Consider the following 25,231-nt stretch of genomic DNA (forward strand, 5'->3'; position numbering starts at 1 on the left):
TTTTGAGTATCAAACTAAGTTTAAAAAGGAGAGAATGTTGCAAATATCATTGAATGTATGCTTATAATTTACTATACGTACAGTCATCAAGGGAGATGTTATTGTTGATGTTGTTAGATTGTGTTTTGATTATAAAACTCAGAAACCAAGGGAGAGACTGAATAGTTGTGTTGACTGAGTTTTTATAAGCTGTCGGAGTGGATCATCAAATAGCTGTGGGAATTAGGAACATGTCGACGTGGAGTTGCTGAGACAAATATAAATAGATGGACAGAGCTGACACTGATGCTGAGATGGTACTTTATGCGAACGTTGGTCGAACAGATGCAAGGCTTTTGCTCTATGGAAATTTTGATATAGTTGTCGACACAATATGGTATGTTGTGGTGATCAAGAAGTGGACAAACCAAGAGATGGTTGATGAGCTGGATAGACATATTGGAGAGTATGTCAAGATAAGTAAAATTTTCTTATTCTTAGAAGAAAAAAAAGGGAAATATCACATGGAGATCTTATGGTTTAGCGCTTATTGTATATACAAGAAACTGTATCATAAGATTTACACGCCTAGGATTTATTAAAGAGATGTACATGAATGTGTGTGGTTCCACCAAACAAATACTGAAATCTGTTGGGTTTAGTTGTAGAAAAGGATGCTAGCCAGACAATATTCAATTGTTGATAGTTTTTAAAAATATAATACCCTACTTCTCTCTAAATAACTAATTTAATTTATCTGTATTAAAATGTTTTAAAATATCTATATTTTATTTGTAATAAATTATTGTATATTATTTAATCCATCTTATATTTAATTTAGCATTTCACATGTTTGATTGGTTACCCCTTAGAAAGTTGCAATCAACTTTGAATACAAAGAGGTATATTCTCTTGTTTTTATTAGTATTGATATAATTTTAGTATATAATGTTAGATATAAATTGGAAAGGTTATATTCGAATTCAATGTTATTAACGTAATTAGTTACAATCTCTAGGGGTGGGCACTTTACCCGATATCCGAAGTGGCACCCGAACCCGATCCGAAAAACCCGAACCGAAATCCGAACCGAAGTAGCAAAATATCCGAACGGGTATTGAATTAAGAGAGATTGGATATCCGAACCCGAACGGATAATACCCGAACCCGAATGGATATCCGAAAATAACCGAACATATGTATAATTAACCTTATATTTCTAGTTTACATCTTTCATTTTATATAAAGTATTTATATTGATACTACACATATTTTAAGTTCATAAGATATACATACAATTACGGAAAAAATGATTTGCTAATCACTTAAAATACATGTCAAATTTTTTATTTCAAGAATGAACAAAAAGTTACATCCAAAATTTAAAAACAATAATCAAATTAATGTTTTTTAGTTTCAAAATGTTATGTCCAAATCTATTAACCATTCAATCTATTAAAAATAAAAGATTAGTGAAGTGAAAGTTATATTTTTAAATACAAGAAATTTGAAAAATGAAAATTTAATTTTGTTTTTTTCAAAATCTAAATATCCGAACCCGATCCGAAATAACCGAACCCAAACTAAAAATATCCGAACCCGACCCGAAGTACAGAAATACCCGAACGGGTTCTACACCTCTATACCGAAATACCCGAAAATCCGAAATACCCGACCCGAACCCGAACAGATACCCGAACGCTACCCCTAACAATCTCAGATAAAATCAAAGTATAATCATAACTATAATTATATATTTATATTTGTCAACTGAAATATCTTTGAATTTGAATTTTAGATACCATAAATAGGTATCATATTGAAGTCTATGCAATAATCTAATTTTTTTTTACGAACATCCAAACTTAAAACTCTTGACGTCATCAACCACTGCCTTCTTAAACAAAGGCACGTCAGTAGCTCCAATTATCATGTGATATCCACGTAACCTGAGATCCACCGGTTTGTCCTGAGCCGTGGCCATCCCGGCCAAGTAAGCTCCACCATTCTCCGGATCGGAAGCTATCACCGCCGTCTCAGCCGTCCTCATGAGGGACTTCACCTTCGCATTTCCTGGGTCATGGAGTAGCCCCAAGCTCGCGCTCAGATCCCTCGGCCCCATCATCACGCAATCCATCCCATCAACGGCGACAATGTCCTTCACGTTCTTCACACCTTCCTCGGATTCTATCTGGATTTTCAAGGATAAAACACATAAACAATCGTCAATATATATTATTTTTAACTATATCGTATATATTAAAAAGTTCAACTATATCTTTTTTCAAAAAAAAAAAAAGTTCAACTATATCTATACTATTAAAATATAAGAAATTATATAATACCATCATCTTTCAGTTGCTAAAAAGAATAATACAATACCATCATGTGAAATTATAAAACATGTGAAATTTTTGCTTTCACATAGATATTTGCTCACAAACTAAACTAAACTACAAAACAAAAATAAAATAAAATATCGTTTGCATTTAGAACTAGTTTTTTTTTTTTTTGAACATTTTGTTGATTTAGAACTAGTTAAAATTAGTAAATTTAGTATATGTCTCAAAATTTTGCACATGTAAATATATAGCTATAAATATAAAAGAGCAAGACCTGGCACATGATCAGTAGCTGATCGGTGTAATTACGTAAATACTCTTCGTCGAACCCGAACTTGGAATCTCTCACAATCGAGTAAGCACAGCCGCGGAGTCCGTCAGGGCGATACCGGCAGTACGAGACAGCATCCGAAGCTGCTTTACCAGTCTCGATCATGGGAAACATAATGCCGTCAGGGCCAAGATCCAGAGCCTTCTTGGTCCATGCTTGACAATTATCTGGAACACGGAGCACGGTGGAAGATCCTGCTGCCTCAACAGCGCGTATACAGTTGAGCGCCTCTCGAACTCCGCCGGCACCGTGCTCCATGTCCACGACGATGAAGTCATAACCGGCATATGAAGCAATCTCAGCCATCTCCGGCGAGAATGAAAGGAGAAATAGCCCATAAAGATTTTCTCCTTCTCTGAGGCGTGTTTTCAGAGATCTCTGAGAAGAGAAGAAGGCCGTGGAGGGTGCTGCTGGCTTGGTTAGTAACGGTTGTGCCCTATGAAGCACCGAAGTACGGTTCAGATTTTGAAATGGGATGCGCCTGGATATGCGGGAAAACATTTTTCAAGATAACTCAAACAGAGAGGAAGAATATTCAAAGAGATTTTGTCTGGACAAAGAATTGGAGAGAACGAAGCTATAAGGTGCGGCCGCGTGAGAGAAAATGTAGCTACTAGGGTTGTACGTATTGAATACATAGTTAAATATACAAAATATGTAATATTCAATTTTAGATATTTAAGATAGGGAATAAATTTCAGCATTTAAAAAGAAATTGTAAATGTGGATTTTGTTACATAATGTATATATTATAAAGTTTTCATGTCACAGAAGGTATTGTGACTTAAGAGCTAGTGAGGGGTTTAAGATGAGCAATAGCTTGAAGGCTTCAAGGTCTCCCTTTTGCGTTGTGGTTATGCCAGCTTGCTTCTGACCAGAAACTTGCTCTTCTACTGAAGGTAAAGGAACATTCTTTTGTTTTGATCAGATTGCAAAATTTTCTAGCATTTGTTATAATGTTTTCCCTTAGCTAGTTTTAGTAATGATTTGAGTATTTGGCTACAATAACAGAGAACTGCAATGGAACTTAATCCTTTGTTCAGCTATTTTGTTGACGTGACGTGATGTAGATGATGTCATTATTATCCAATTCTATGTTCATCAATGGACGTAAACTAACAAAGGATGTAATGGTGCAGTAGCACACTAGGGACCTATTTGATTCGAGCTTGGCATTGTGTGATTTAAAAGATGATGCCATAGTTCTTTTTTTTTGGTCAAATGCTGACAAAAATGATGCCATAGTTCTTATTTTTTAGTTTGCTCTTTGTTCTAGTTACTTGTAGAGTGATGTCCCAAGAACTGCAGCCTTACTCCAGAGAGTGCTAGAAGATAGTTCAATGTTCTCGTAATACATAATAGTCATTGAAGCCGACCAAGTATGATTTCTCTTAGTTTACAAGAACCTCAAAAAGTTTAAAACACCACTAGCCTTAGAATCTAAATGCTTGTGTGTTCTGGTTCCAGTGCAAATGCATTTACACTTTAGTTTCAAACTTCCCAAGGACAATGTACGGGATCTGGATAAATTTTCGATGTCTCTGAACAACACAGGCCTGCATCCCCACGCCGTGTTTTTCAAAGAGTTGGAACTAATCATAAAGAAAAGCAAATCTAGCTTAGTTCTTGGTTTCTTTCTTCGTTTATACACTGAAAATCTTTAACTTATCTTGTAATAATATACTTACCATAGCTGCGAGATATTGGTACATCAAAAATCTGCTTTAGTTATAAATAATCTTTTCTTTAAGGAAACTATATACAAATAAAAATATTTTGCTACTATAAACAAAGCTAAAAATCTATATTTTATAGCAGAGTATTTGAAAAAAAAAATCAATATAATTGATTCTCAAATTATGTAAACAAAAGAAACGAATTTTAAGCCTTTTATAAAAAAAAAAAAAAGAGAAACGAATTTTAAGACACGTGGACTATTTAATCGATAACCCTATTGTCTTCTGGCTTCTTCATCTCTGTTAACGCTTTCTTTTCATCTTCGTTGACTCCGATTTCATTTCGCACTTCAAGGTCTCTACTCTCAGTCGCAATGTCTTCCGCAACCTCTTCGATCCAAACAAGAAAGTCTCTCAAGTCCCGCCTCCGGGAGGGAGAAAACCTCTACGGCCTCTTTCTCCTCTCCCTCTCGCCGGAGATCGCCGAGATCGCTGCTTTCTCCGGGTACGACTTCATCATCATCGATCTGGAGCATGGAGCAGGCGGCATTCGCGAGGCCATCAACTGCATCCGCGCCATCGAAGCCGCGGGTTGCTCAGCCGTTGTCCGCGTCCCTGACGTCACTCAGGCTTGGGCCAAAAAAGCCCTGGACCTCGGAACGGCTGGGATCATGTTCCCCATGGTTGAAAATGGAGGATCTGCCTCCGATGCGGTGTCGTTTTGCAGGTACCGTCCCGACGGTGTTAGGGGATGTGCGTACACTGTTGTGAGGGACTCCAAGTTCGGGTTTGACGAGGCTTACCTGGCGAACTACATCGACAATTTGCTTATCATGTGTCAGGTTCGATCTCTTCCGTTTTCATTTTTTTTGTTTTGATTTTTGGTTATTAAGAATAAGTGAGGAAGACGAACGAACACGTGAAATTCATGTGACAATGTCTAGTTCTTTGACTTGTCGGAGAAATTGTTAGATTTATATTGTCTGTAACTGTAACTGTACTTGTGAAGTTACAAAAGTTGGAAGTGAAGTCATGAATATTTTTTTTATTATTGACTCTACAGATAGAATCTGAGGAAGGTGTGAAGAATGTAAACGAGATCGTGGCCGTTGATGGGATGGACTGTGTGATGATGGGTCCACGTGATCTGAGCGCGAGTTTGGGGCTTCTTCACGACCCTGGAAACCCCAAGGTGAATTCCACCATGAGGACGGCGGAGACTGCGGTGTTGGCTTCCGAGCCGGTGAAAGGAGGAGCTTACTTGGCCGGGATGGCTACGGCTCAGGACACGGCCGCGGATCTCTGGTCACGTGGGTATCACATTGTTCTCGGATCAGCGGACGTCTCCTTGTTCAAGAAGGCAGCCGTTGATGACGTCAAGGCTAATAAGAAGTCCGTGGTTGATGTCACCGGGGTTTAGGCTTTTAGGTCTTAGCATGAAACATGAGACTTGATTTGGGGATATTAACCGTGCTTGATGTTAGTTTTTTTTTATTTTCAATGGTACTAACCGTGCTTGATGTTAGTTTAATCGCTTTATCTATTTTGCTTTTTAAAGACTTTGATCTAAAAGAATGATTAGGAGAAAAAGTAATTCGATACTATGTTACTAGTATGTGTCTCTAAAGTAAACTAATTTAAGAAGCCGAATGCACATGTTTGAAACATTAGGGTAGGGCTGGGCAAAATACCCGGATCCAAAAAATCAAACCGAATCCGATCCAAAAAATAGTATCGAACCGAATCTGATCCAAAAAATAGTATCGAACCTTAACCGAAATTAATTAAATATCTGAATGGGTTCAAAATTTTGGTATTTAAAGAATCGAAACCGAATCCGATCCGAACCGAAGTATTTCGGGTACCCAATTATATCCGAAATTGATTTATATACCTATATATATTAATTATTTTTAGATTTAATATATATTAAGAACATCAAAATATATAAGATACTTTTAAGTTGTCCAAAATACTTATAAAAATATACAAATAGTCAAAAGTACATGTCTAATACTCAAAACACCAACAATACTTAAAATATCTATTTATTTTTAATCCAAATATTCAAACAAAACCAATTTTTTTGTTAATTTTAGATACTTTGACATATGCTATTCAAATTTATATGTAATATAGTGTTTTGTTTATAGATTTTGAGAAACTTAAAGTATATAATAAATTTTAATTTTTTAAAAATAATTTAAATGGGTTATCCGAACCTGAACTGAACCCGACCAAAATTTAAAAATACTCGAATATGGCTGAAATCTTTAAACCTGAAATCCGAATAGACCCGAACGCCCACCCCTACGTTAGGGTGTAAGGTGTTAAAAAAAGGAGAACACTAGAATGCATGTCGTTCGGACTCTGGAAGACCTAAAGTATTGTCGTTGTTTTTAAGAAAGGCCGCCGTTTTTTCATGTACCGTTTCAGTGGCTAGTTTTCATATCGAAGGAACCAGATTGAGGAGAACACAAAGATTCTTCCTTTGTTTCAAAAAAATGCAAACTTTATCTCCACAATCTCTTCGATGGAAATCAAATCCACTGATTGTATCGGAAAGCTATGTCTTGAATCCCAAAGCTCTGAACTTTCAACTGTCTTCCCTGAGTTCTCCTCACCGCAGAACTCGAAACTGGAGAATCAGTAGTTCATCGGAAGATAACGCAGCGAACTCGAGCGACGGCGGAGATTTGAAGAAGTCTCTGTCCGGTATCGTCGGGAACCAAGTCGAGGAGCTGCTGAGCAGAGAAGAGAACAAGAGTCTGCTTGACGGTCTGGAGAAAGCCTCGATGAGGGTGGAGACTGCGAAGAGAGAGCTCGCGGAGATTGAGAGGCAAGAGTTCGAGGCGAAGTTGTTGCAGGATTATGTTGATAAGCTTGAATCAAGAGCCGCTGAGGTGAGTGATCTTATTCTGGAAACAAAGTTTGATTCTTTGCGCTTTGGAATCTGAGAGTTTCAGAGGGTTCTTTAGAGTATGACTTTATGTTTAGTTTGTGTGAAGATAGTTTAGTCTACTGGTTTGAAAATTATTAAAAATTAGATAATGTAAGTCTTTATTGTGTGTAGTGTGTTTATGCAGACAGTGTAAGTTCATGTTTTTCTCGAAATGAAACTGTTTTTATAATTTTAAAACAAGAGAGACAAAAGCATGTTCATCTTATGCAATATCTGATTCAAGATCGCAGAATGCCAGCAGGAGATTATCGCAGCAAGAACAATGGTTGAGGAAGCGGAACGCTCCTTGTCCTTAGCAGAGACCCCCGCAACGGAGAGCTCAGAAAACGGATATTCGATTGATAAAGACAAGGAGAGATTAGAATCAGCCAAAGCGGCAGCGATTGCAGCTGCGGTTGGGACCGTTGCAGAAGTCCCGTTTGCTCTTTCTCAAGTCTCGAGCATTGAGCAGCTTGTTCTTCCCCTAGGAGTAGCGTTTGCAAGCTGTGCATTGTTTGGGGTCACATTCAGGTATGTAATCAGAAGAGACTTGGATGATAGTCATCTCAAATCAGGAGCCGTTGCAGCCTTTGGATTTGTCAAAGGTAAACACATTTTGATTACTGCTTCTATCTTAACTTCATTTTAAATGGTCAAAACGTTTACGTTTGCGATTGATTTGTTATATTGTGTTGGAAGTGTGAGCTGGATGATCCCCATCGTTGTCCTGACTTTGGTTGATTAAATTATAATCTTCCAGTAATGGAATACTAATCAGTGATTTGATTTATTGTAAATGATTTCTTACTTAAATAATTGATTGAGTTGAATATTAACCTCTGACCTGTATTATTTTGGATCTGTCTTAATATTCTTAACAAAATTATGATTTTTGTTTTATATGGTGTACCAGGACTTGGTATGTTAAGCAGAGGACCGCCACTGGAGCTGAGCTGGGAAAGCTTGTTTTCTCATGGAATAGACGGCGCCGTTTTGGTTTCTCAGAGCGTCTTGATATTTGCGTTTGCGTCTATAAGTCTGGACTTCTGCTTTAAATTGAAGCTCTTAAAACCATTTCCAAGCTCTGCTCAGATGTAGAAGCAGCAGTTAAAAAGGTAGAAACGCAAAAAAAAAGAAACAACTATTGTATATTTTCTTGAATACTAATTGGATTTTAAATGTAAAATTTCCATCTTTTATCACATTTCTTCATCAGTAATCAATATATACATTTTTCAGATTTCAACGATATACAGCAGATAATGTTTAGATTTACATCTAATTATAAATAATATTTTATTTAGAATAAATAAAGAAAGAAAAAAGTGAATCAGATTTTTTTACAAAACTGTTTACTTTGTTATCTTAAAAAAGACTCACTCGTGAACTTGAAGAGGTAGATGGGACCAAGATCATTAGCAGCCATTCATTCTGAAACATAAACACGTGTCACAATCCTAAACACTTACCACATTAACACTTCAGCACACAACAGCTCTCCTCTTCTGTCTCTCTCTTTCGCTATCAATCGCGTTTGTCGTGGCGGTCAACTGATCAGAAATATAGCCAGAGCCAAGTTAAAAAAAAACAAATATAGCTGAATTAATTATAAAATTAAAAAAAAAATTCAATCAGCATCTCAAACTTCAATGGGGTTTCTTCGACTTGTTCTCGAGTAAAACTACTATTCTCTCTCTCTCCTCCTCTCCTGATTTTATTTATCATTTTTTGTTGATTTGGTGGTGGTATTCAGGGCGGTTTTCGGTGGAAAGAGACGGAAGAAGATGGTCAGAGGTAGTAGTAGTAGTGGTGGTGCTGTTGTTCGTGGCGGTAGTAGTGTTAAGCAGAGAGGCTTCTCAATGAATCCAAAAGACTACAAACTTATGGAAGAAGTAGGCCATGGAGCTAGCGCCGTCGTCTATCGAGCGATCTATCTCCCGACCAATGAAGTCATCGCTGTCAAGTGTCTGGATCTCGATCGATGCAATAGCAATCTGGTTTGTTTGTTCTTCCTCGATCTTTTAATTAGTTAAAGGCCAGCCGCCCTTTGTCTTTAGATCTCTCTTTTTGTGTAGGATGATGTGAGGAGGGAATCTCAGACTATGAGTTTGATAGACCACCCAAACGTTATAAAGTCGTTTTGTTCGTTTTCTGTCGACCATAGTCTTTGGGTGGTGATGCCATTCATGGCGCAAGGCTCTTGTCTGCATCTTATGAAGACTGCTTATTCAGACGGGTTTGAAGAGTCGGCTATTTGTTCTATATTGAAAGAAACTCTTAAAGCTCTTGATTATCTTCATAAACAAGGCCATATCCACCGTGATGTTAAGGTTGGTTACAAAAAAAATTGGAACTTTGTATTTTCAGTCATCCATATAATGTTTTTTTTTTTTCTTCAATCCTAATAGGCAGGAAACATACTTCTTGATGACAATGGTGAGATTAAGCTTGGCGATTTTGGCGTGTCTGCTTGCTTGTTTGATAACGGTGATAGGCAACGTGCAAGAAACACATTTGTTGGTACTCCGTGCTGGTAGGTTATTGTGATTCTTTATCTACTTTCATACAACATCACTTTCTGTTTAAACTCTTGTTTCTTTTTTTGTAGGATGGCACCGGAAGTCTTGCAGCCGGGAAATGGATATAATTCCAAGTGAGTTTATAGTCTTTAAAGCTCAAATGTAAAAAGTAGTCCACTTTGGTATGCATATGTTAAGACAATTTTGTCAAACTAGTCTGCCTCTAATCCGAATGTATTCACACTGTGTGTGTGAACAAAGAAAATGCAATAGTAGCTTATTTGGTCGATTGTTCTTCTGTCACAGGGCTGATATCTGGTCGTTTGGTATAACCGCACTTGAATTGGCCCATGGTCATGCACCCTTCTCAAAATATCCCCCCATGAAGGTAATCTATCAATACTCTCTTCTCTTCTTTCCTAGAAGATAAATGTTTTAAAAAAAATTGTTTCAAAAAGATGCATGTTTTATGTTTTCTAAGTATCTTTTATTATTATAGATAATGATAAATTACAAACTTCAAAAAGATTAATTGTATTTCTTGAAATCATGTTGATCTAAAATGATTAGAAATTGGTAAACACAAAAAATAAGCGCTTATCATTAAAATTTAATATTACCTCTGTTCCCGAAAATAAGATGTTTTAGATTTTTTATTTGTTCCATAAAGATAGATTTTTTATATGTTTAAAGTATTTTTTATACTTTTAAGAAACATTAAATGAAAATATTTGAATTGATTAAATTTTATTGTTGAAAAGTTATTGGAAAGTGTATAATAAAGTAAAAAAAAATTTAAATTATAAACATTTATTGAATTCTTAATAAGCCTGAAGACTTTAGAAAATCTTACTTTTGGGAACAGAGGGAGTATGTTTTTTTAATATATGTAAGAACATATAAACTTACATCATTTAGGTACAGAGGGAGTATCTCTTTTTTCCAGTTTATGTCTGTGTTTGCAATCTATTAAAATAGTTCTGATTCATTTCTTTGCTGTTCTGATTACAGGTGCTGCTAATGACTATTCAAAACGCACCTCCAGGTCTTGATTACGACCGTGATAAGAAATTCTCAAAGGTACTCGTGTTCTTTCTAGGTGTTGTTCTAAGCTTTGTTGGGTTTTTAGATGTGTATGTTTTTTCAGTTAGAATTTTTTTTTAATAAACTAAACTAATTAGAGGACTTTCAGCTGTGAGCAGTCCTTTAAAGAAATGGTTGCAATGTGTTTGGTGAAAGATCAAACAAAAAGACCCACCGCTGAAAAGTTGCTGAAACACTCCTGCTTCAAAAACACTAAGCCACCTGAGCTTGCTGTGAAGTCGTTATTTGCTGATTTGCCTCCCCTTTGGACACGTGTAAAATCTCTTCAGGTTAGCCATTTTTGTGTGCTTCTTTATTGAAATCATCATCATGTTCTCATGTTGTTGATTGCGTTGGTGTATGACAGGCCAAGGATGCTGCGCAGCTTGCCTTAAAGAGAATGGCCACTGCTGACGAGGAAGCTATATCAATGGTGACAAACACTTAGTTTATACATTATCACCTAAATACTTAACTTAATGCAGAGTTGGACATTGAAACACTTCTTTTGCTGAATGTCAGAGTGAATACCAAAGAGGAGTTAGCGCATGGAATTTTGACGTCAAAGACTTGAAAACACAAGCATCTTTGGTAAGTAACTGCTCTTGCGTATTCTTAATTTCTGTTCATTGGTAACTATCACATAACACTTGTTCTTATATTCTTTTTGTTTGTGTAAATAGCTAAGTGATGACGATGGTCTAGAAGAGAGTCAGGAAGATGAAGAAATCTTCCATACACGGTTTCATAACAAGGCTAGTAATCTGTGGATAACATTTAGAAAAATGCATCTTATAAGACTTCACTTCCTCGGTATCAGATGAACTAATTTTACAAAGCCATTGCAGGTGAATGATAGTCCGGTACTATATGAAAACATGAACGGGAAGGAAAAGGTTTCCACTACTCAAGTGGAAGAACCAAACTGTGAAGAGAAGTTCACTTTCATCACTAATACTTCTTCTGTGACACCAAACTCAGAGCAAGAAGTGTCTGAGGCCAAGGTTAATAAGCCAGTAAGACGCCAAAGTCAGAGTGGACCACTTACAAGCAGGGCCGTTGTATCAGCTTCAGAGAAAGGTCAAATGTTTGAAAGGTTGGACATTTGCTTTAGATCTCTGCTTGTCCTTTTATGTAAGAGAAAGCTTTTAAAAACAATCCAACTTTTTAAACAATGCTTAGATCCGAGAGTGAACACCAGGCAGCCCCGTCTGTCAAAAGAGCTCCTAGCTTTAGCGGTCCTTTGAATCTTTCAACTCGTGCTTCTTCAAACAGCTTGTCAGCTCCTATTAAATACTCAGGAGGTGAGTGGCAATCTTCATGCACTTTTTTTTTGCTTCACTTGCAGTTGAGCTAAAGTGTGTGTTTTGTCAAAATCTTTGAATAGGATTCCGTGATTCTTTGGATGAGAAGTCAAAGGGTAACCTTGTTCAGAAAGGAAGATTCTCAGTAACATCAGGAAACTTGGACCTTGCTAAGGATGTTCCATTAAGTATAGTCCCTCGTCGATCTCCACAGGTTAGTTGTTCTAGTCTCTTCTTCTCTGTTATTGTAGATTTGATGATTTCTTCTCCTCACCTGATGAATCATACACTCAATTTCCAGTCATCCCCTCTGAGGAAATCTGCTAGTGTGGGTAACTGGATACCTGAGCCTAAAATGGTCAGTTTTTTTCCAACACAAAGCTTCATTTTAACTCATTTTATTAGTACCTTTTCTTGATATTGTTTTTGTATCATGCAGCCAACGGTTCAGCCTCAGACCATTAAGGAGTTAAGTAGCCAACCTATGTCCCCGTCACTCATCATACCTCAACTTCAACATATTTTCCAGCAAAACTCAGTACAACAGGTGAATATAAGTTCAAGAAACGTCCAATGAGACATGAGGGTTATCTAGTTAATTAGCAGTATTTTATTAATACTATATATTTCACTGCAGGATCTTCTTATGAACTTACTGAGTAGTGTACAATCCGCAGAGACGATGGACGGTAAGAGCGAAAGTTTTACTACAATATGTTGTGAAGAAGTCGTAATGATACATTGATCATTGTTATAGGTTCTCAATCTGGGAAGTTACCACCTTTGCCTCGCTCAGAGACTAATGGAACCGTAAGTTGATTTTCTCAAAAAGGATAAAGCTCTAGTTTAGTCATAGATATTGTTTGCGGCTATGTTATTATTTACCTTCATTTTTTCTCTGGATTACAGGTTGATTCTGTGCCTTCTGAGAGGGAGAGGATGCTACTTAGCAGTATCTCTGAGCTCCGGGCTAAGTTAGTCCTCTTCTAAGAGCAAATCTTTTTGTTTCTTTTATTGAATGATTTAGTAAGTCTTTACTAAGTGCATCCCGCTGCCAAAAATTTCAGGCTGAACGACTTAACGGAGGAACTCGATTCAGAGAAATCAAGATACAACCAAGTAAGCCAACACACATTTTCAACTCGTTAAAAAAAATGCAAATATCTACTTGATGACCGACCTATCATGTAATATTCTTATGTTTATTTTATTTTTTTGTAAACAGCTACAGCAGAAACTGAAAGCATTCACTGGTCGCGAACTAGTGTAAGCAGGAGCGGGAAGCGAGGGCGAAAAAAACTGAGCTGCACAGAACCTGTAGGAGAACGAGTTGAAAAGTCTTATCAGTAAAAAACCAGATAAGACTGTTCAAAAATACTAAAGGCTGTGAAGCAACAACAGCGATTTTCTCTAGTTAGGTTCTGTGTGTGTTTCAGACGGTGATGATGACGACCACAACGAGAAAACTAGCAGTGTCTCTGCTTCTGATGTAAAACTAACAGTTAAAAGACAGCAGAAACGAATACAAAAAAAAATAAAATTAAAAAGGAGAAGAAAGGCTCTGTCAACCCCCACTTCGAATTTATTTTCACACGTTTTGAACAAGTTTTTATTCTTTTTTTGGTCTTTTTATTATTGTTAGTAAGAAAAGGGAAATCACTTTTTGGATCGTTTGTGTATTTGTTAAATTTGTAAATGCAAATATGATTGACCTACTTGCTTGCTTGCATTCATTAGATTCTTGCATGTTCTTGCCTCTGTTCATAAGGTCATATGATTCATATAAAATGAAACTAGTGCGACTCTTACTAACCAAAATCATGGATTGTTTTACATTATGGTTTAATGATCTGGACGTAGTTGAACAATTAAACTGATTTGATCACAGACAAGTTTAAAAGAGACTTCTTGTTCGTCTTCTTCTCCCTCCACTTCTCAAGGTTTTAGTAGAGGCTTTAGACACCAAGTAGCCCACCCCCAAACACATAACCCAAATACCCAAATCAACGGCCCATCCCATTCCCTCCGCCTCTGACTCCATCTCAGCCGTCCACTCCACTGACTCCCACTCTCCCTCTCCGTCGTCAGATTCGCCGCAACTACACGTGCAAAAACACACATCGTCCGATTCCCTCCCTTCCTCTCTCTCCTCAGGTATCTCCTCCAAACACTCAAACTGCTTCCTCCTCCTCCTCCTATGTTTCCTCGCCATCGTCGACGTCGCCACGTGTCCCTCCGCCGCCACAACGACCTCAGCAGCTCCTTCCTCCATCTCACACTCGCACTCGATCTTCCACTTATCTCCATCCTCTTTCCTGAAGATACCTTTCACGACTCTCTCCTCGCTCATGTACACCTCGAACCGGATCCCTTCCCAGACCCGAACCGGTTCCCTACACCCGTATATCGCCTCTCCTCCTTTAACGACCCTGTGCAGCGTCACGAAGGCCGGGGAGTCGGGTCGGATCTTGGACCCGTCGAGCTCGAAAGCGGCTTCGTTGATCCGCGGCGGGTAGAGAAGAGTGAGAGAGTCGGGTAGGAACTCGCGGGTGGGTAAACCGGTGAACCGGACGTAGAAAGCTTTGACCTTTAAGCTCTCTTTCTCAACGTACCGATCGAAATCCGTCGATCTACACATGTTTCTATATCTGTTGGGTTCTTCGAAAAGTCTTTCCTTTTTTGTTTTGTTTTGTTTTTCTCTGTACTTTGAATTGCAAAACACACATGAAAGGTTCGGGCCTTTTTAGAGGGAAACATAAGAGAGAGAAAAGGTGGTGGCAACTTGCGGCTTCTGTTTTGTTTAGATTCTAGGGGTGGAGGACCGGGTGGCTAGCACGCGGTTTAGCTGCTGATGTGGACGTCTCGACAAAATACTTTTTGTTGATTCTGGTTTTGGTTTTTACGGTCAATATAATGTAACGTAGGCCCTTTCATCAGGGTTGCATGGATTGGATCGTCTAAAATATCAACAGCGAAGCAGTTTTAGCCTGAACGTGGTTTCTCTCTCGAGTTGCACAATTTGTTTGCAGACAGTGGATTTGTTTTCTATTCCACTGTCTGCACACTTTGTCTTCTTCCTACATTTCCCTTTTCGTTTGGTTCGGTTCGAAGATATTTATAAACCGGACTATAATCGAGAATCCCAGCTAATTGCTTGTTAATTGTTTGATCATAGGTGATGACCAAGCTATAGCTTATAAACTGAACAATGTAAATTATGTAATGCTATAATATATTTAGTCAAAGAATTACATCATACATTTACTCGAAGAATTACATAATACATCATACATGATGAACGTATGTTGACTTTTTGTTTCTTGAAATATATTTTTTTTAATTTATAAAAGACTAGACATTTGATCAAAAAAAATAAAATAAAAGACTAGACATGATTGATATCCACAGATTCAGCCCCTGGTTTTGGTCTTTTTTTCTCAGGGTTCTCTTTTCAATCCACGATTCTTTTGTGTTAAATGCGCAACTGCTTTTTTTTAATACATGTAAATAAAAAATCACTAAATAATGGGCCGGGCTTTTAGGATTTGAGATTTGGTTCGTTTCGTTAGTGGACGGGTCAAGTTATGTTTGTTGTTGTCTTCCATTTCGATTTGTTTTTTTAATTGCCCAGATTCAGGCCATGAACCGACTAGATTTATCCACAGATGGCAGGCAGGCAATGCCAACCGAACAGCCGCTCTATACACAACACAAGACGAGACAAACATTTATTTTATAGTTTAGTGTGACCATGACCACATTCTATATCCGATCATTCCTTTTTAGTCTGTTCTCTACGATTAAACCAAAATCAATTAGGCCAACCGAAACAAACAAACAAAAAGACAGCTATGAATAAACCTACTCTGATCATCTTTAGATGCATGGTGTATTTTGTTAGGAAACCAAACAGGTCATGAACTAATGCCAAAACCAATTAACAATGATTATATTCTGTTTCAATTGGAACTTTACATTACACTGGTGGGATTTTTTTAAAGAGTTACCCAAAACTTAACTAAAACTGGTTCGGTTTTATGATTTTTATTGGTTTTCTTTTTTTGTTTCTATATCTCATATGGCACACTATACGAAGTAGATATGTCGTAGTTTCGTCTTATTTTTTAAAAATAAAATTTGTAGGATTTAAACACCGACTAAACTTCGACACATAATCCGAAAACCGGTGGCATCTCTCACATATCACACTATATATCTAAAACTTCGGTTTTGTGATTTTAATTAGTTGTCATATGGTATTCTACAACCATCTGTTTCGTTTTATTTCTTAAAGCACTTATAGGAATTAAACACCGAGTAAAGTTCCGACACATGAAATTGATATTTTTTTAACTCATCAGCTGCTAGGAACCAGATGCACGTGACTGATATGTTAAGCTTATTTTGGACTGATAGTGATATTTTAAGTTTCGGTAACATGGGCTTGTAAGTAGGAACATAGTAACTTCTCTCTGTGTATTAATCTGTTCCAACTAGTCAAGATTAATAATAAAAGGTAGCCTTTTCATCGAACAAAAACTTAGGGTAACATGACAATGAAAGTAAAGAATACAATGCTCGTTGGTAAATGATGTCTCTACAAAAGCATTTCCAAAATGACTCTCTATTTTGAAATTCCTAAAACTCTATATTTGAAGTTTCAAAATGTTATTCTTTAATAAAACTTTAAACTTAACTTCACAAAGATTTATATTTTACACTATAATCCTTATATTTATCATACTTAATGTAAATCCATAAAGTTTTTATAAATAATTAGCACATATATAAAAATATTACAGCAATATTAATTCATTAAATCTTACACTGAAATATAAAACTATAAATAAAAATACATAACTAAATATTAAACTACAAGTAAAATACCACATTATTTTCAAAAAATATTTCTGTAATGCTCCATCTTCGGTTACACAAAATTTGTTTGGAAACTATTTTGGAGATTTTGGAAGTCTCCAGAAAATTTACCAGACTATTAAATTTGTTATAATATTAATTATTTCGTGTAATAATTATATTTTCATGTACATTTTTTATTATATATTCTTGTTGTCTAATTCTAGTTATGAAATATTATAAATATTATTTAATTTTTTATTTAATTTTATGTGTAAAAATTGAATTTATAAATATAAATTTGAAATGTTTATGAGATAGAAAAAAATTAAAGATTAAAACGATAAACGAGAAAATACTTAAGAATCACAAATTTTTATATTCAAATATAAAGTTTTACTTTCCAAAACTCTAAATTTTTATTTTGATATTTCTTTTTGGAGAATAAAAGATACTATATTTAAAGTTATAGAATTTTATTTGGAGATGTTCTAAGCGGTTTGGAAGCAAACGCAAAAGTTTGAGGGACAAGGAAATAGACGTTTAGCAAAGGGTCTAAAACGTAATTGTCGCAGGTTGAGGTCAATGTGGGGCTGTATGAGGATAAGTTGTGACTTTAAGAGTGAATGAGATTCTCTTTCAAATGAATGGTGTCAAGAAGTAGTAATTGTTTCTTCTCCTCTCGTCTCCATCCACCTATCCTTATCACCACTCTATAATGTTTTTTTGGTTTTTTCCTCAAATTTTCTTTGATAATAACTCAGCGAATCTAATCCCTACTAGACCTAATAAGTCCATCCCTATGTGATGCACGCAAATTGGAGAGTTCGAATTAGAAAGCAACATGTTCGTTGAAAAGTTAAAAGTGTTATGGTTTCAACTTTGTACCTACTAATATATTTTAGTTCCTAAGTTCCTAAGTTTATTTCGTGACTTATTTATCGTTTCTTTTGTAATGGTTTAGGTTCAACTTTCAAATGCAACGTGGATTTGTAGATCTTAAATCTGAAGTTTTTTTTTCTAAAGTTATATGCAATTGGTGAGATACTCACATAATTTGTAGTTGCCTGAATTCATAGTAAAAACCGTTAATATATCTAAAACATTGGTTAAAAATACAAAACTAAATTTCACACTTCCGAAGCTGGGGTCTACGGAGATATAATATAAGATGGATTTCGTAGAATAATTGAGAAGAAGGATTGCGTAGAAAGGGAAACAACAAGAAGAAAGTACATTGTCTTTGTGGTGATATTTGAGCCACGCTCATTTAGAATCTCACTGCTTTCATCATATTCACATTATACAAGAATATAGCATATATATATATATATATATATATATTTCCCTATTGATTATTTTGAAACTATGGGCTTTGGATATTCATGTGATCAACATGATCTTTAAATTTTATAATAATCTTATTCAAATAACAAATGTCGAATATGTTTAAGGTTATTGGCATGTGTATATTTGTTATATATTTATATTATATAGTTTCTCTAAACAGTGTAAAACATCCTCATGTTTGATGAAGCTTTTAGATGGAATTTGACTAATCAAGTCGTGAATGTATTTCTACTTCTTACCGTTTCAGAGTTTTCTTTACAGTTAATATTAAGGGGCCCTAATATTAATTTGATTGTATATAAATTTGTTTTACAGTTTATATCAACTTTCGTTGCATATAAATTTATTTGTTAAACTAACAAAATAGGTGAGTTTTCAAAACCATAAATACTAAATTAACTTATTTAAGAGAATATATACGCATGAGAATATCTTCAATCAATTACTTTATTATTAGAGTTGAATTTTGTAGTCATATTAATTTTTCAATTTAAATGAAATAAATCAATAAGTACAAGTACTTTAATTTCTGTAGTAATCTAATTTTTTACTTTATTATTTTTTTTTTGAAAAAAGAGTAGCGTTAGAAAATACTTCATCACAATTAAAAAAAAAAAGAATTTGCCAGATGTTGGAAATGCTGGATAAGAACAAACAAAGCTACATATATACCTATAATTATTTATGGTTGAAATCAAAACTTTAGTGATTTAATATGTATATTTTAATCACCTAAACCTTTCTTTTGTTTAAGAACCATCGGTTTTCATCTTAATGAATCAACTTCCTCGATATCTTATTTACGTATTGGATGAAATTTGCATGACTCAAAATCTAGGTCCGGGTCGAAAGTTTTCACTAAAAAGTCAAACATACCAATAATGGTTATCTTTGAAAATTTCAAAATCAGCGAGAGTGGATATTTTACACGTAATGATGTACGAGACATTTAATTATGATGATGTGATTGCCGAATTTGTTTTTCAAACCTTTGATTAAAAAGAACATTCAAATCATTACACCCACACGTTCATTTGCCAGTAAATGAAAAATAATCAAAGATTCTTACAAAACAAGTGAAAATATCATTGAATGTCCTTTGGAACTAGATGCCAACAACAATCTACTTGGCCACTTGACTTGGGTACCAAAGCTCTCCCAACTCTTGACCCTTTTTTTTCACACATTTTGCGTTTGCTGCTTTTGCGTTTGATATTCACTTGATTTTTGACAGATTCGTCTACGTTTGGACAATGCGCGTGTCCGACATGCGCACTTAAGAAGGTAGAAGACATTTAGCTTTCTTTTTATTCTATCAAACAAAAAAAGTTTCATACATATATATATATATAAATATATATACACATATATTCCTAAAAATTCTGGTATATATATGTGTATCAAAGATAATCCAACCCTAAAAGAATTTTCATTTGCAAAGCTAAAATCTATTTTTCTTTCTTGAGTGCTTTTCCATGGAAGTAGAGCAGAGAAGGATCATGAAGAGAGAAGAAGATGGAGAAGAAGAAGAAAGCAATATTCAACCGTCACTACAAGAAGAATTACAAGAAACAGAGGAAGAGATGTCTGGGAGGACGACCGAACCATGGACGAAGCAGGTAACGGTAAGAGGAGTGTTAGTGAGCATAGTGATCGGAGTTGTGTTCAGTGTGATAGCTCAGAAGCTAAACCTTACGACAGGGATTGTTCCAAATCTCAACAGCTCTGCAGCTTTACTAGCTTTTGTCTTCGTCCAGACATGGACCAAGATTCTCAAGAAATCAGGTTTTGTCGCGAAGCCATTCACAAGACAAGAGAACACAATGATTCAGACATCTGCTGTTGCTTGTTACGGCATTGCTGTCGGAGGTTAAGAACATAAAACTCTTCTTCTTTTTCTTTTTTTTTCCTTAATAGTTTCCTTTTTCGTGGGAAACAAGCAAAGATTCAGTTTAGGGATATGTAAAACAGTTTCAAACATACTAAAAGTTTATAATAACCTTTATAAAAAAGCTATTGCGTTTGGTTGTTCTAAAGAAAAACTTTTGGGTTGATGTTGCTTTTGCTTTTGAGGGTTTATATAATATAAAACCAGCTTGTGAATTTTGATTTAAAATGGTTAGTTTTATATTTTGATTAAAAGGGTTTGTTTCATTGGGTGTTTAAATATTTTCAGGTGGGTTTGCTTCATATCTTCTAGGGTTAAACCATAAAACATATGAGTTATCTGGTGCAAACATGGAAGGTAACTCTGAGAAGAGTGTGAAAGAGCCAGGCCTTGGCTGGATGACTGCTTATCTCTTTGCCGTCTGTTTCATCGGTCTTTTCGTCTTAATCCCTCTCAGAAAGGTTATGATTATTGACCTCAAATTAACATATCCGAGTGGTTTGGCTACTGCTGTGCTCATCAATGGTTTCCACACACAAGGAGATGCACAGGCCAAGTAAGCTAGTCAGCCTCTACTTTTACAAGAAGTGATTCTTACTTAAGTTTCCTAATCTTTGAATGGAATCAATGCAGGAAACAAGTGCGCGGTTTCATGAAATACTTCTCATTTAGTTTCTTGTGGGGATTTTTCCAATGGTTTTTCTCTGGCATAGAAGGTTGTGGGTTTGCTCAGTTCCCAACCTTTGGCTTAAAAGCTTGGAAACAAACGTAAGCATCAACTATATTAAAAAAACACACACACTTTTCCTTTAAAGTATATAAGTTTTTTTTAATCATGAAAATGAAAATATTCTTTTGCAGGTTCTTCTTTGATTTCAGCATGACATTTGTAGGAGCAGGAATGATATGTTCACATCTGGTTAACCTTTCTTTGCTTTTAGGAGCTATCCTCTCTTATGGCTTAATGTGGCCTCTTCTTGATAAACTCAAAGGCTCTTGGTTCCCTGATAACCTAGACGAACACAACATGAAGAGCATATACGGTTACAAAGTCTTCTTATCCGTAGCTCTAATCCTCGGTGACGGTCTCTACACTTTCGTTAAGATCCTATGTGTCACCATCATCAGTATCAACGCAAGAATGAAGAACAAACCTAATGACCTTGATGACGTGGGTGACAAGAAACAACGTAAGTTTCTCAAGGAAGATGAGAACTTCCTCAGAGACAAGATCCCCATGTGGATAGGAGTTTCCGGATATCTTACCTTCGCTACGGTCTCAACCGTTGTGGTTCCTCTGATATTCCCACAGGTCAAATGGTATTACGTTATTGTAGCTTACATTTTCGCGCCATCTCTTGCTTTCTGTAACGCCTATGGGGCTGGACTTACAGACATCAACATGGCTTATAACTATGGGAAGATCGGTCTCTTCGTTCTCGCTGCCGTCACCGGAAGAGAGGACGGTGTCGTGGCCGGCCTAGCCGGGTGTGGACTGATCAAGTCCGTTGTGTCTGTTTCTTGCATATTGATGCAAGATTTCAAGACGGCTCATTACACGATGACGTCGCCCAAGGCTATGTTCGTTAGCCAGATGATCGGGACGATCGTTGGATGCATCGTGACGCCGTTGAGTTTCTTCTTGTTCTACAGAGCGTTCGACGTTGGGAACCCTAACGGCGAGTTCAAGGCTCCTTACGCTTTGATATACAGAAACATGGCGATCCTTGGGGTGCAAGGCTTCTCTGCTCTGCCTCTTCACTGTCTCCAGATGTGCTACGGGTTTTTCGGGTTTGCGGTTTTGGTCAACGTCGTCAGGGATCTTACTCCGGCGAAGGTGGGGAGGTTCATGCCGCTTCCGACGGCCATGGCGGTTCCGTTTCTTGTCGGAGCTTATTTTGCTATTGACATGTGTGTTGGGACTGTGATTGTGTTTGTTTGGGAGAAGATGAATCGGAAGAAAGCAGAGGTTATGGTTCCGGCGGTGGCCTCGGGGTTAATTTGCGGAGAAGGGCTTTGGACTTTACCGGCGGCGATACTTGCACTCGCTGGAGTGAAACCTCCAATATGTATGAAGTTTTTAGCTTCATAGGTTCAGTCCAAGAGAGAAGAAAGTCTTTGTGAAATTAGAAGACGTAAGCAAACTGTAGTCATCCTATTCTTAGAATAATAAGAAGATTTGTGAACAAGAACATCTCTTTTCTTTTCCTTTGTAGGAATTACCGACTTAAAAGTAAAATATATTTACATGGAATCGTGATTAATCAAAACAAGTTTTTTTTTTTCTTCTTTGGTTTAATTTACATTTCTTCTTCAACGGATCTTGGCTCTGTTATCCTCTGTGCATCTGATATTGGGCTGATTGAAACACTTAGGGGATTGGCCCAAACATTGGTGGTCAATCTAGTTGTAGGTTGAAAAAAAAATCATTTTATATATTAAACTAATCCTTTACTTTCACAAAAAGTATCGTTTTACTTTTACAGTTTTAATTTTATTTCATAAAGAGTAATTTTTTACATTTTCAAAAAATATATATATAATTTCATTTTAAAATCAATATTTTTGTATTAAGTGTGGAGTGAGAAATTGTTATTAATGTATCAATGAAGGTTAAAAACAGAACTTTTAATACTAGCTAGATTTATTAATCTGTCAAAATTACACTTTTGTGAAACAGAGAATTGTTTTGTATTGCAGTAAACTTATAAATACTCAGTGGAAAATTGATACTGTTGGTTGAACACTGCATGGAAAAATAGAAAGTAATAGTATAAATCTATGAAAGATTAGTAATGATCCAAAACTCCTAAAACATTTCATTGCTGTTTCGGCCTGCTCACCTAAAGCCATGTCCACATACCAAGTCGAGAGCAGACTAAAGCAATTCACATTAAATATGATTATAAAACTAACAAATCTAACACTTAATTTGGTGTTATATGAGCTGTTGGATTGAAATGGTGAGTGCGGCTTCAATTATTCAGAGAATCATAGATGCTACTTAAATAAGTGATTAGTGAATATTGCGCGATAAAAAAAAGGTAGATTATTGGTCAAATATAGTTGGCAAACAAAAACATATTTGGCCTATGATTTTCGCTTAATCAGCAGTTATTTTATCTAAGCTGGAAAAAAGTTGATCATAATCAGAATCTGCTTTTGGGTGAATCAGATTGTACCCGACGAATCCTAAAAGTTGAGCTATAAAAGGGGATAAACTAGACGGCCCTAAACTAATCTTGGAATCGGGATCACAAGTTGCAATGATATTAAACTTATTGGATATGAACTCAAAATCACATTAAAAATACAGATTGGAAAAATAATGGTTAACAGTTTAAATTATGACAACGGATGACATGCATAGAGAGAGAGAATCTTCCGGCCAAGTAGGGATTGGTTTGTTTTTTTTTGTTTTTTTTTTGCTAAAAAGTAGGGATTGGTTTGCTGCTGGTCAAAATTCATTTTGTTTCCCAAAGCCCCATGTGCACTTTCTCATTAGTCAGACTTAAAGATGCTCAAGTTTGGAAATAGAAAACCATTTAGATTTCTAAATATTTGAATCATACTGATCTTTTTTCATTTCAGACACCCTCTTTCTTTGGATATAACGATGTCTTTTCAATATATTCATAGGTGAAATACGAATGATGTGAAAGATTAGTTATGATCTATCAAGGTGGAGCTGGACAATGAGTACCATTAGCATTAGGTGTTCAACATTTGCATTTAGCTGTTTGGCTTCCTCCCCGTGTAGTCGTGTAGATATGAGACTAGTAATGTACGATTTTCATGATTAACTAATCAAATTATCATAATTATTTAATATTAAAGCTCTAATAGCAGACTAAATCATTGCATAAGAACACATGAAATGTTATCTACTCTCGAAGTTTCATTAGAGGCAATTTGTTATATTTCAAGTTTCAACTGTCCATGTAATGTGACACTTTTTGAAGAATATCCTAATTATTTGGAAAGTCATATCAAATTCAGTAAAACCCTATTTCAAAACCAAATAAATCCATTTGGATTTGAGGATGTTTAAAATAAATCCACCAGTAAACTCGAAAATGTTGTTTTCTCCTCTCACTAATCAAATACCATAAAAACATAAGAACTTTTTTATTTACTTGCAAATAGTCTAGATTGGATCACTACATCAATTTAACTTCCTATTATTTCTCCTCCAACTAACTTAGTTATTATTAAATATATACCATATCTAACATATTATTTTACTATTTTCAAAATAAGATATCTAAAAGATTCTTAAGTATTTTTTTTATAAGATTACACTTAATAATATTTTTAATAGTTTATATTTAAATAAAATATATTTTTGATATTAACTTTTAAATAATAAAATTTGTAATAAATATTAAATACTATTATAAATGAACATTAATTCATTTCTTATTTATAGAATAATAAATAAAAATTCAGTTATATTTATATATACATAATTCATATTCATAATTAAACTGGTCCCAATGAATAAATATAAAGTTAATTAATCCATTTACAAAATATTTTAAATTTTTTAAAAAGTATAGATTAAAGAATCACAAATCAAATAGTTTATTCAAATTAATATACTATTAAAAAGTATATGATTATTTCTAAAACAAATACCATCAAATTTATATAGGTTTTTATCGGGTCAACCATTAGACTAATGATGGGCTTTTGAGTTTTTACCAAATTTTATCAAATATTTACTTATTATGTTTTAGCCAAATCCGAACCGGACTATACATAGATCACTGAATTTTTTCGGTTTAACTATGGGTTTGGGTCATGTACAAAAAAGACTAATAAAAATTATTAACTAACAACCCTACATATCTATACTAAATAAATCTTATGTACCATCAACTTAACAAATGTAACTAGAATTTGACCCGCGCTTCGAAAGCGCGGGTTATTTTGGATGATAAACAAATTTTGATATGAAA

At 35.4% G+C, this 25,231-nt stretch overlaps 6 protein-coding genes across 6 annotated transcripts; 4 read left to right on the forward strand and 2 right to left on the reverse strand.

The window, feature by feature from the left end:
- Positions 1–1,713: 1,713 nt before the first annotated feature.
- Positions 1,714–4,164, reverse strand: LOC103861698 (2-keto-3-deoxy-L-rhamnonate aldolase). Its single transcript, XM_009139421.3, has 2 exons — positions 2,596–4,164; positions 1,714–2,170 (listed from the first exon to the last, which is right to left on the reverse strand). The coding sequence occupies exons 1-2, from the start codon at positions 3,151–3,153 to the stop codon at positions 1,829–1,831; spliced, it is 900 nt and encodes a 299-aa protein (XP_009137669.1). The 5' UTR covers positions 3,154–4,164; the 3' UTR covers positions 1,714–1,828.
- Positions 4,165–4,444: 280 nt separating this feature from the next.
- LOC103861708 (2-keto-3-deoxy-L-rhamnonate aldolase) lies at positions 4,445–5,885 on the forward strand. Its single transcript, XM_009139433.3, has 2 exons — positions 4,445–5,170; positions 5,392–5,885. The coding sequence occupies exons 1-2, from the start codon at positions 4,703–4,705 to the stop codon at positions 5,746–5,748; spliced, it is 825 nt and encodes a 274-aa protein (XP_009137681.1). The 5' UTR covers positions 4,445–4,702; the 3' UTR covers positions 5,749–5,885.
- An 892-nt stretch (positions 5,886–6,777) lies between these two features.
- LOC103861719 lies at positions 6,778–8,509 on the forward strand. Its single transcript, XM_009139440.3, has 3 exons — positions 6,778–7,231; positions 7,514–7,874; positions 8,183–8,509. The coding sequence occupies exons 1-3, from the start codon at positions 6,833–6,835 to the stop codon at positions 8,365–8,367; spliced, it is 945 nt and encodes a 314-aa protein (XP_009137688.1). The 5' UTR covers positions 6,778–6,832; the 3' UTR covers positions 8,368–8,509.
- Positions 8,510–8,731: 222 nt separating this feature from the next.
- LOC103861731 (serine/threonine-protein kinase fray2) lies at positions 8,732–13,845 on the forward strand. The gene is made up of 21 exons (XM_009139446.3): positions 8,732–8,944; positions 9,023–9,266; positions 9,345–9,599; positions 9,678–9,802; positions 9,878–9,922; positions 10,095–10,176; positions 10,800–10,868; positions 10,991–11,161; positions 11,239–11,304; positions 11,394–11,462; positions 11,555–11,626; positions 11,720–11,967; positions 12,054–12,175; positions 12,259–12,389; positions 12,477–12,533; positions 12,615–12,722; positions 12,813–12,864; positions 12,933–12,985; positions 13,085–13,149; positions 13,243–13,294; positions 13,401–13,845. Exons 1-21 carry the CDS (start codon positions 8,919–8,921, stop codon positions 13,443–13,445), a joined length of 2,157 nt encoding a protein of 718 aa, XP_009137694.1. The 5' UTR covers positions 8,732–8,918; the 3' UTR covers positions 13,446–13,845.
- A 90-nt stretch (positions 13,846–13,935) lies between these two features.
- Positions 13,936–17,231, reverse strand: LOC103861739. Its single transcript, XM_033288575.1, has one exon. It carries the CDS (start codon positions 14,811–14,813, stop codon positions 14,070–14,072), a length of 744 nt encoding a protein of 247 aa, XP_033144466.1. The 5' UTR covers positions 14,814–17,231; the 3' UTR covers positions 13,936–14,069.
- A 250-nt stretch (positions 17,232–17,481) lies between these two features.
- On the forward strand, positions 17,482–22,557 carry LOC103861748 (metal-nicotianamine transporter YSL1). Its single transcript, XM_009139460.3, has 4 exons — positions 17,482–20,251; positions 20,559–20,826; positions 20,904–21,038; positions 21,132–22,557. The coding sequence occupies exons 1-4, from the start codon at positions 19,858–19,860 to the stop codon at positions 22,360–22,362; spliced, it is 2,028 nt and encodes a 675-aa protein (XP_009137708.2). The 5' UTR covers positions 17,482–19,857; the 3' UTR covers positions 22,363–22,557.
- The last annotated feature ends 2,674 nt before the right edge of the window (positions 22,558–25,231 follow it).

This window comes from Brassica rapa, chromosome A01, assembly GCF_000309985.2.
Source record: "Brassica rapa cultivar Chiifu-401-42 chromosome A01, CAAS_Brap_v3.01, whole genome shotgun sequence".
Classification (NCBI taxonomy): Eukaryota; Viridiplantae; Streptophyta; class Magnoliopsida; order Brassicales; family Brassicaceae; genus Brassica; species Brassica rapa.

Bases quoted from the DNA above. Each gene is read 5' to 3' on its own strand.
- LOC103861748 (XM_009139460.3), top strand. From the start codon at position 19,858: ATGGAAGTAGAGCAGAGAAGGATCATGAAGAGAGAAGAAGATGGAGAA. The intron at 20,827-20,903 runs GTAAGCTAGTCA...GAATCAATGCAG, and splicing joins CAAGGAGATGCACAGGCCAA to GAAACAAGTGCGCGGTTTCA. The intron at 21,039-21,131 runs GTAAGCATCAAC...ATTCTTTTGCAG, and splicing joins TTAAAAGCTTGGAAACAAAC to GTTCTTCTTTGATTTCAGCA.
- LOC103861698 (XM_009139421.3), bottom strand. From the start codon at position 3,153: ATGTTTTCCCGCATATCCAGGCGCATCCCATTTCAAAATCTGAACCGT. The intron at 2,171-2,595 runs GTCTTGCTCTTT...TTGAAAATCCAG, and splicing joins AGCTACTGATCATGTGCCAG to ATAGAATCCGAGGAAGGTGT.
- LOC103861731 (XM_009139446.3), top strand. From the start codon at position 8,919: ATGGGGTTTCTTCGACTTGTTCTCGA. The intron at 11,305-11,393 runs GTGACAAACACT...GCTGAATGTCAG, and splicing joins ACGAGGAAGCTATATCAATG to AGTGAATACCAAAGAGGAGT. The intron at 12,390-12,476 runs GTTAGTTGTTCT...CTCAATTTCCAG, and splicing joins TCCCTCGTCGATCTCCACAG to TCATCCCCTCTGAGGAAATC.
- LOC103861739 (XM_033288575.1), bottom strand. From the start codon at position 14,813: ATGTGTAGATCGACGGATTTCGATCGGTACGTTGAGAAAGAGAGCTTA.
- LOC103861708 (XM_009139433.3), top strand. From the start codon at position 4,703: ATGTCTTCCGCAACCTCTTCGATCCAAACAAGAAAGTCTCTCAAGTCC. The intron at 5,171-5,391 runs GTTCGATCTCTT...TTGACTCTACAG, and splicing joins ATTTGCTTATCATGTGTCAG to ATAGAATCTGAGGAAGGTGT.
- LOC103861719 (XM_009139440.3), top strand. From the start codon at position 6,833: ATGCAAACTTTATCTCCACAATCTCTTCGATGGAAATCAAATCCACTG. The intron at 7,232-7,513 runs GTGAGTGATCTT...ATCTGATTCAAG, and splicing joins TTGAATCAAGAGCCGCTGAG to ATCGCAGAATGCCAGCAGGA. The intron at 7,875-8,182 runs GTAAACACATTT...ATGGTGTACCAG, and splicing joins AGCCTTTGGATTTGTCAAAG to GACTTGGTATGTTAAGCAGA.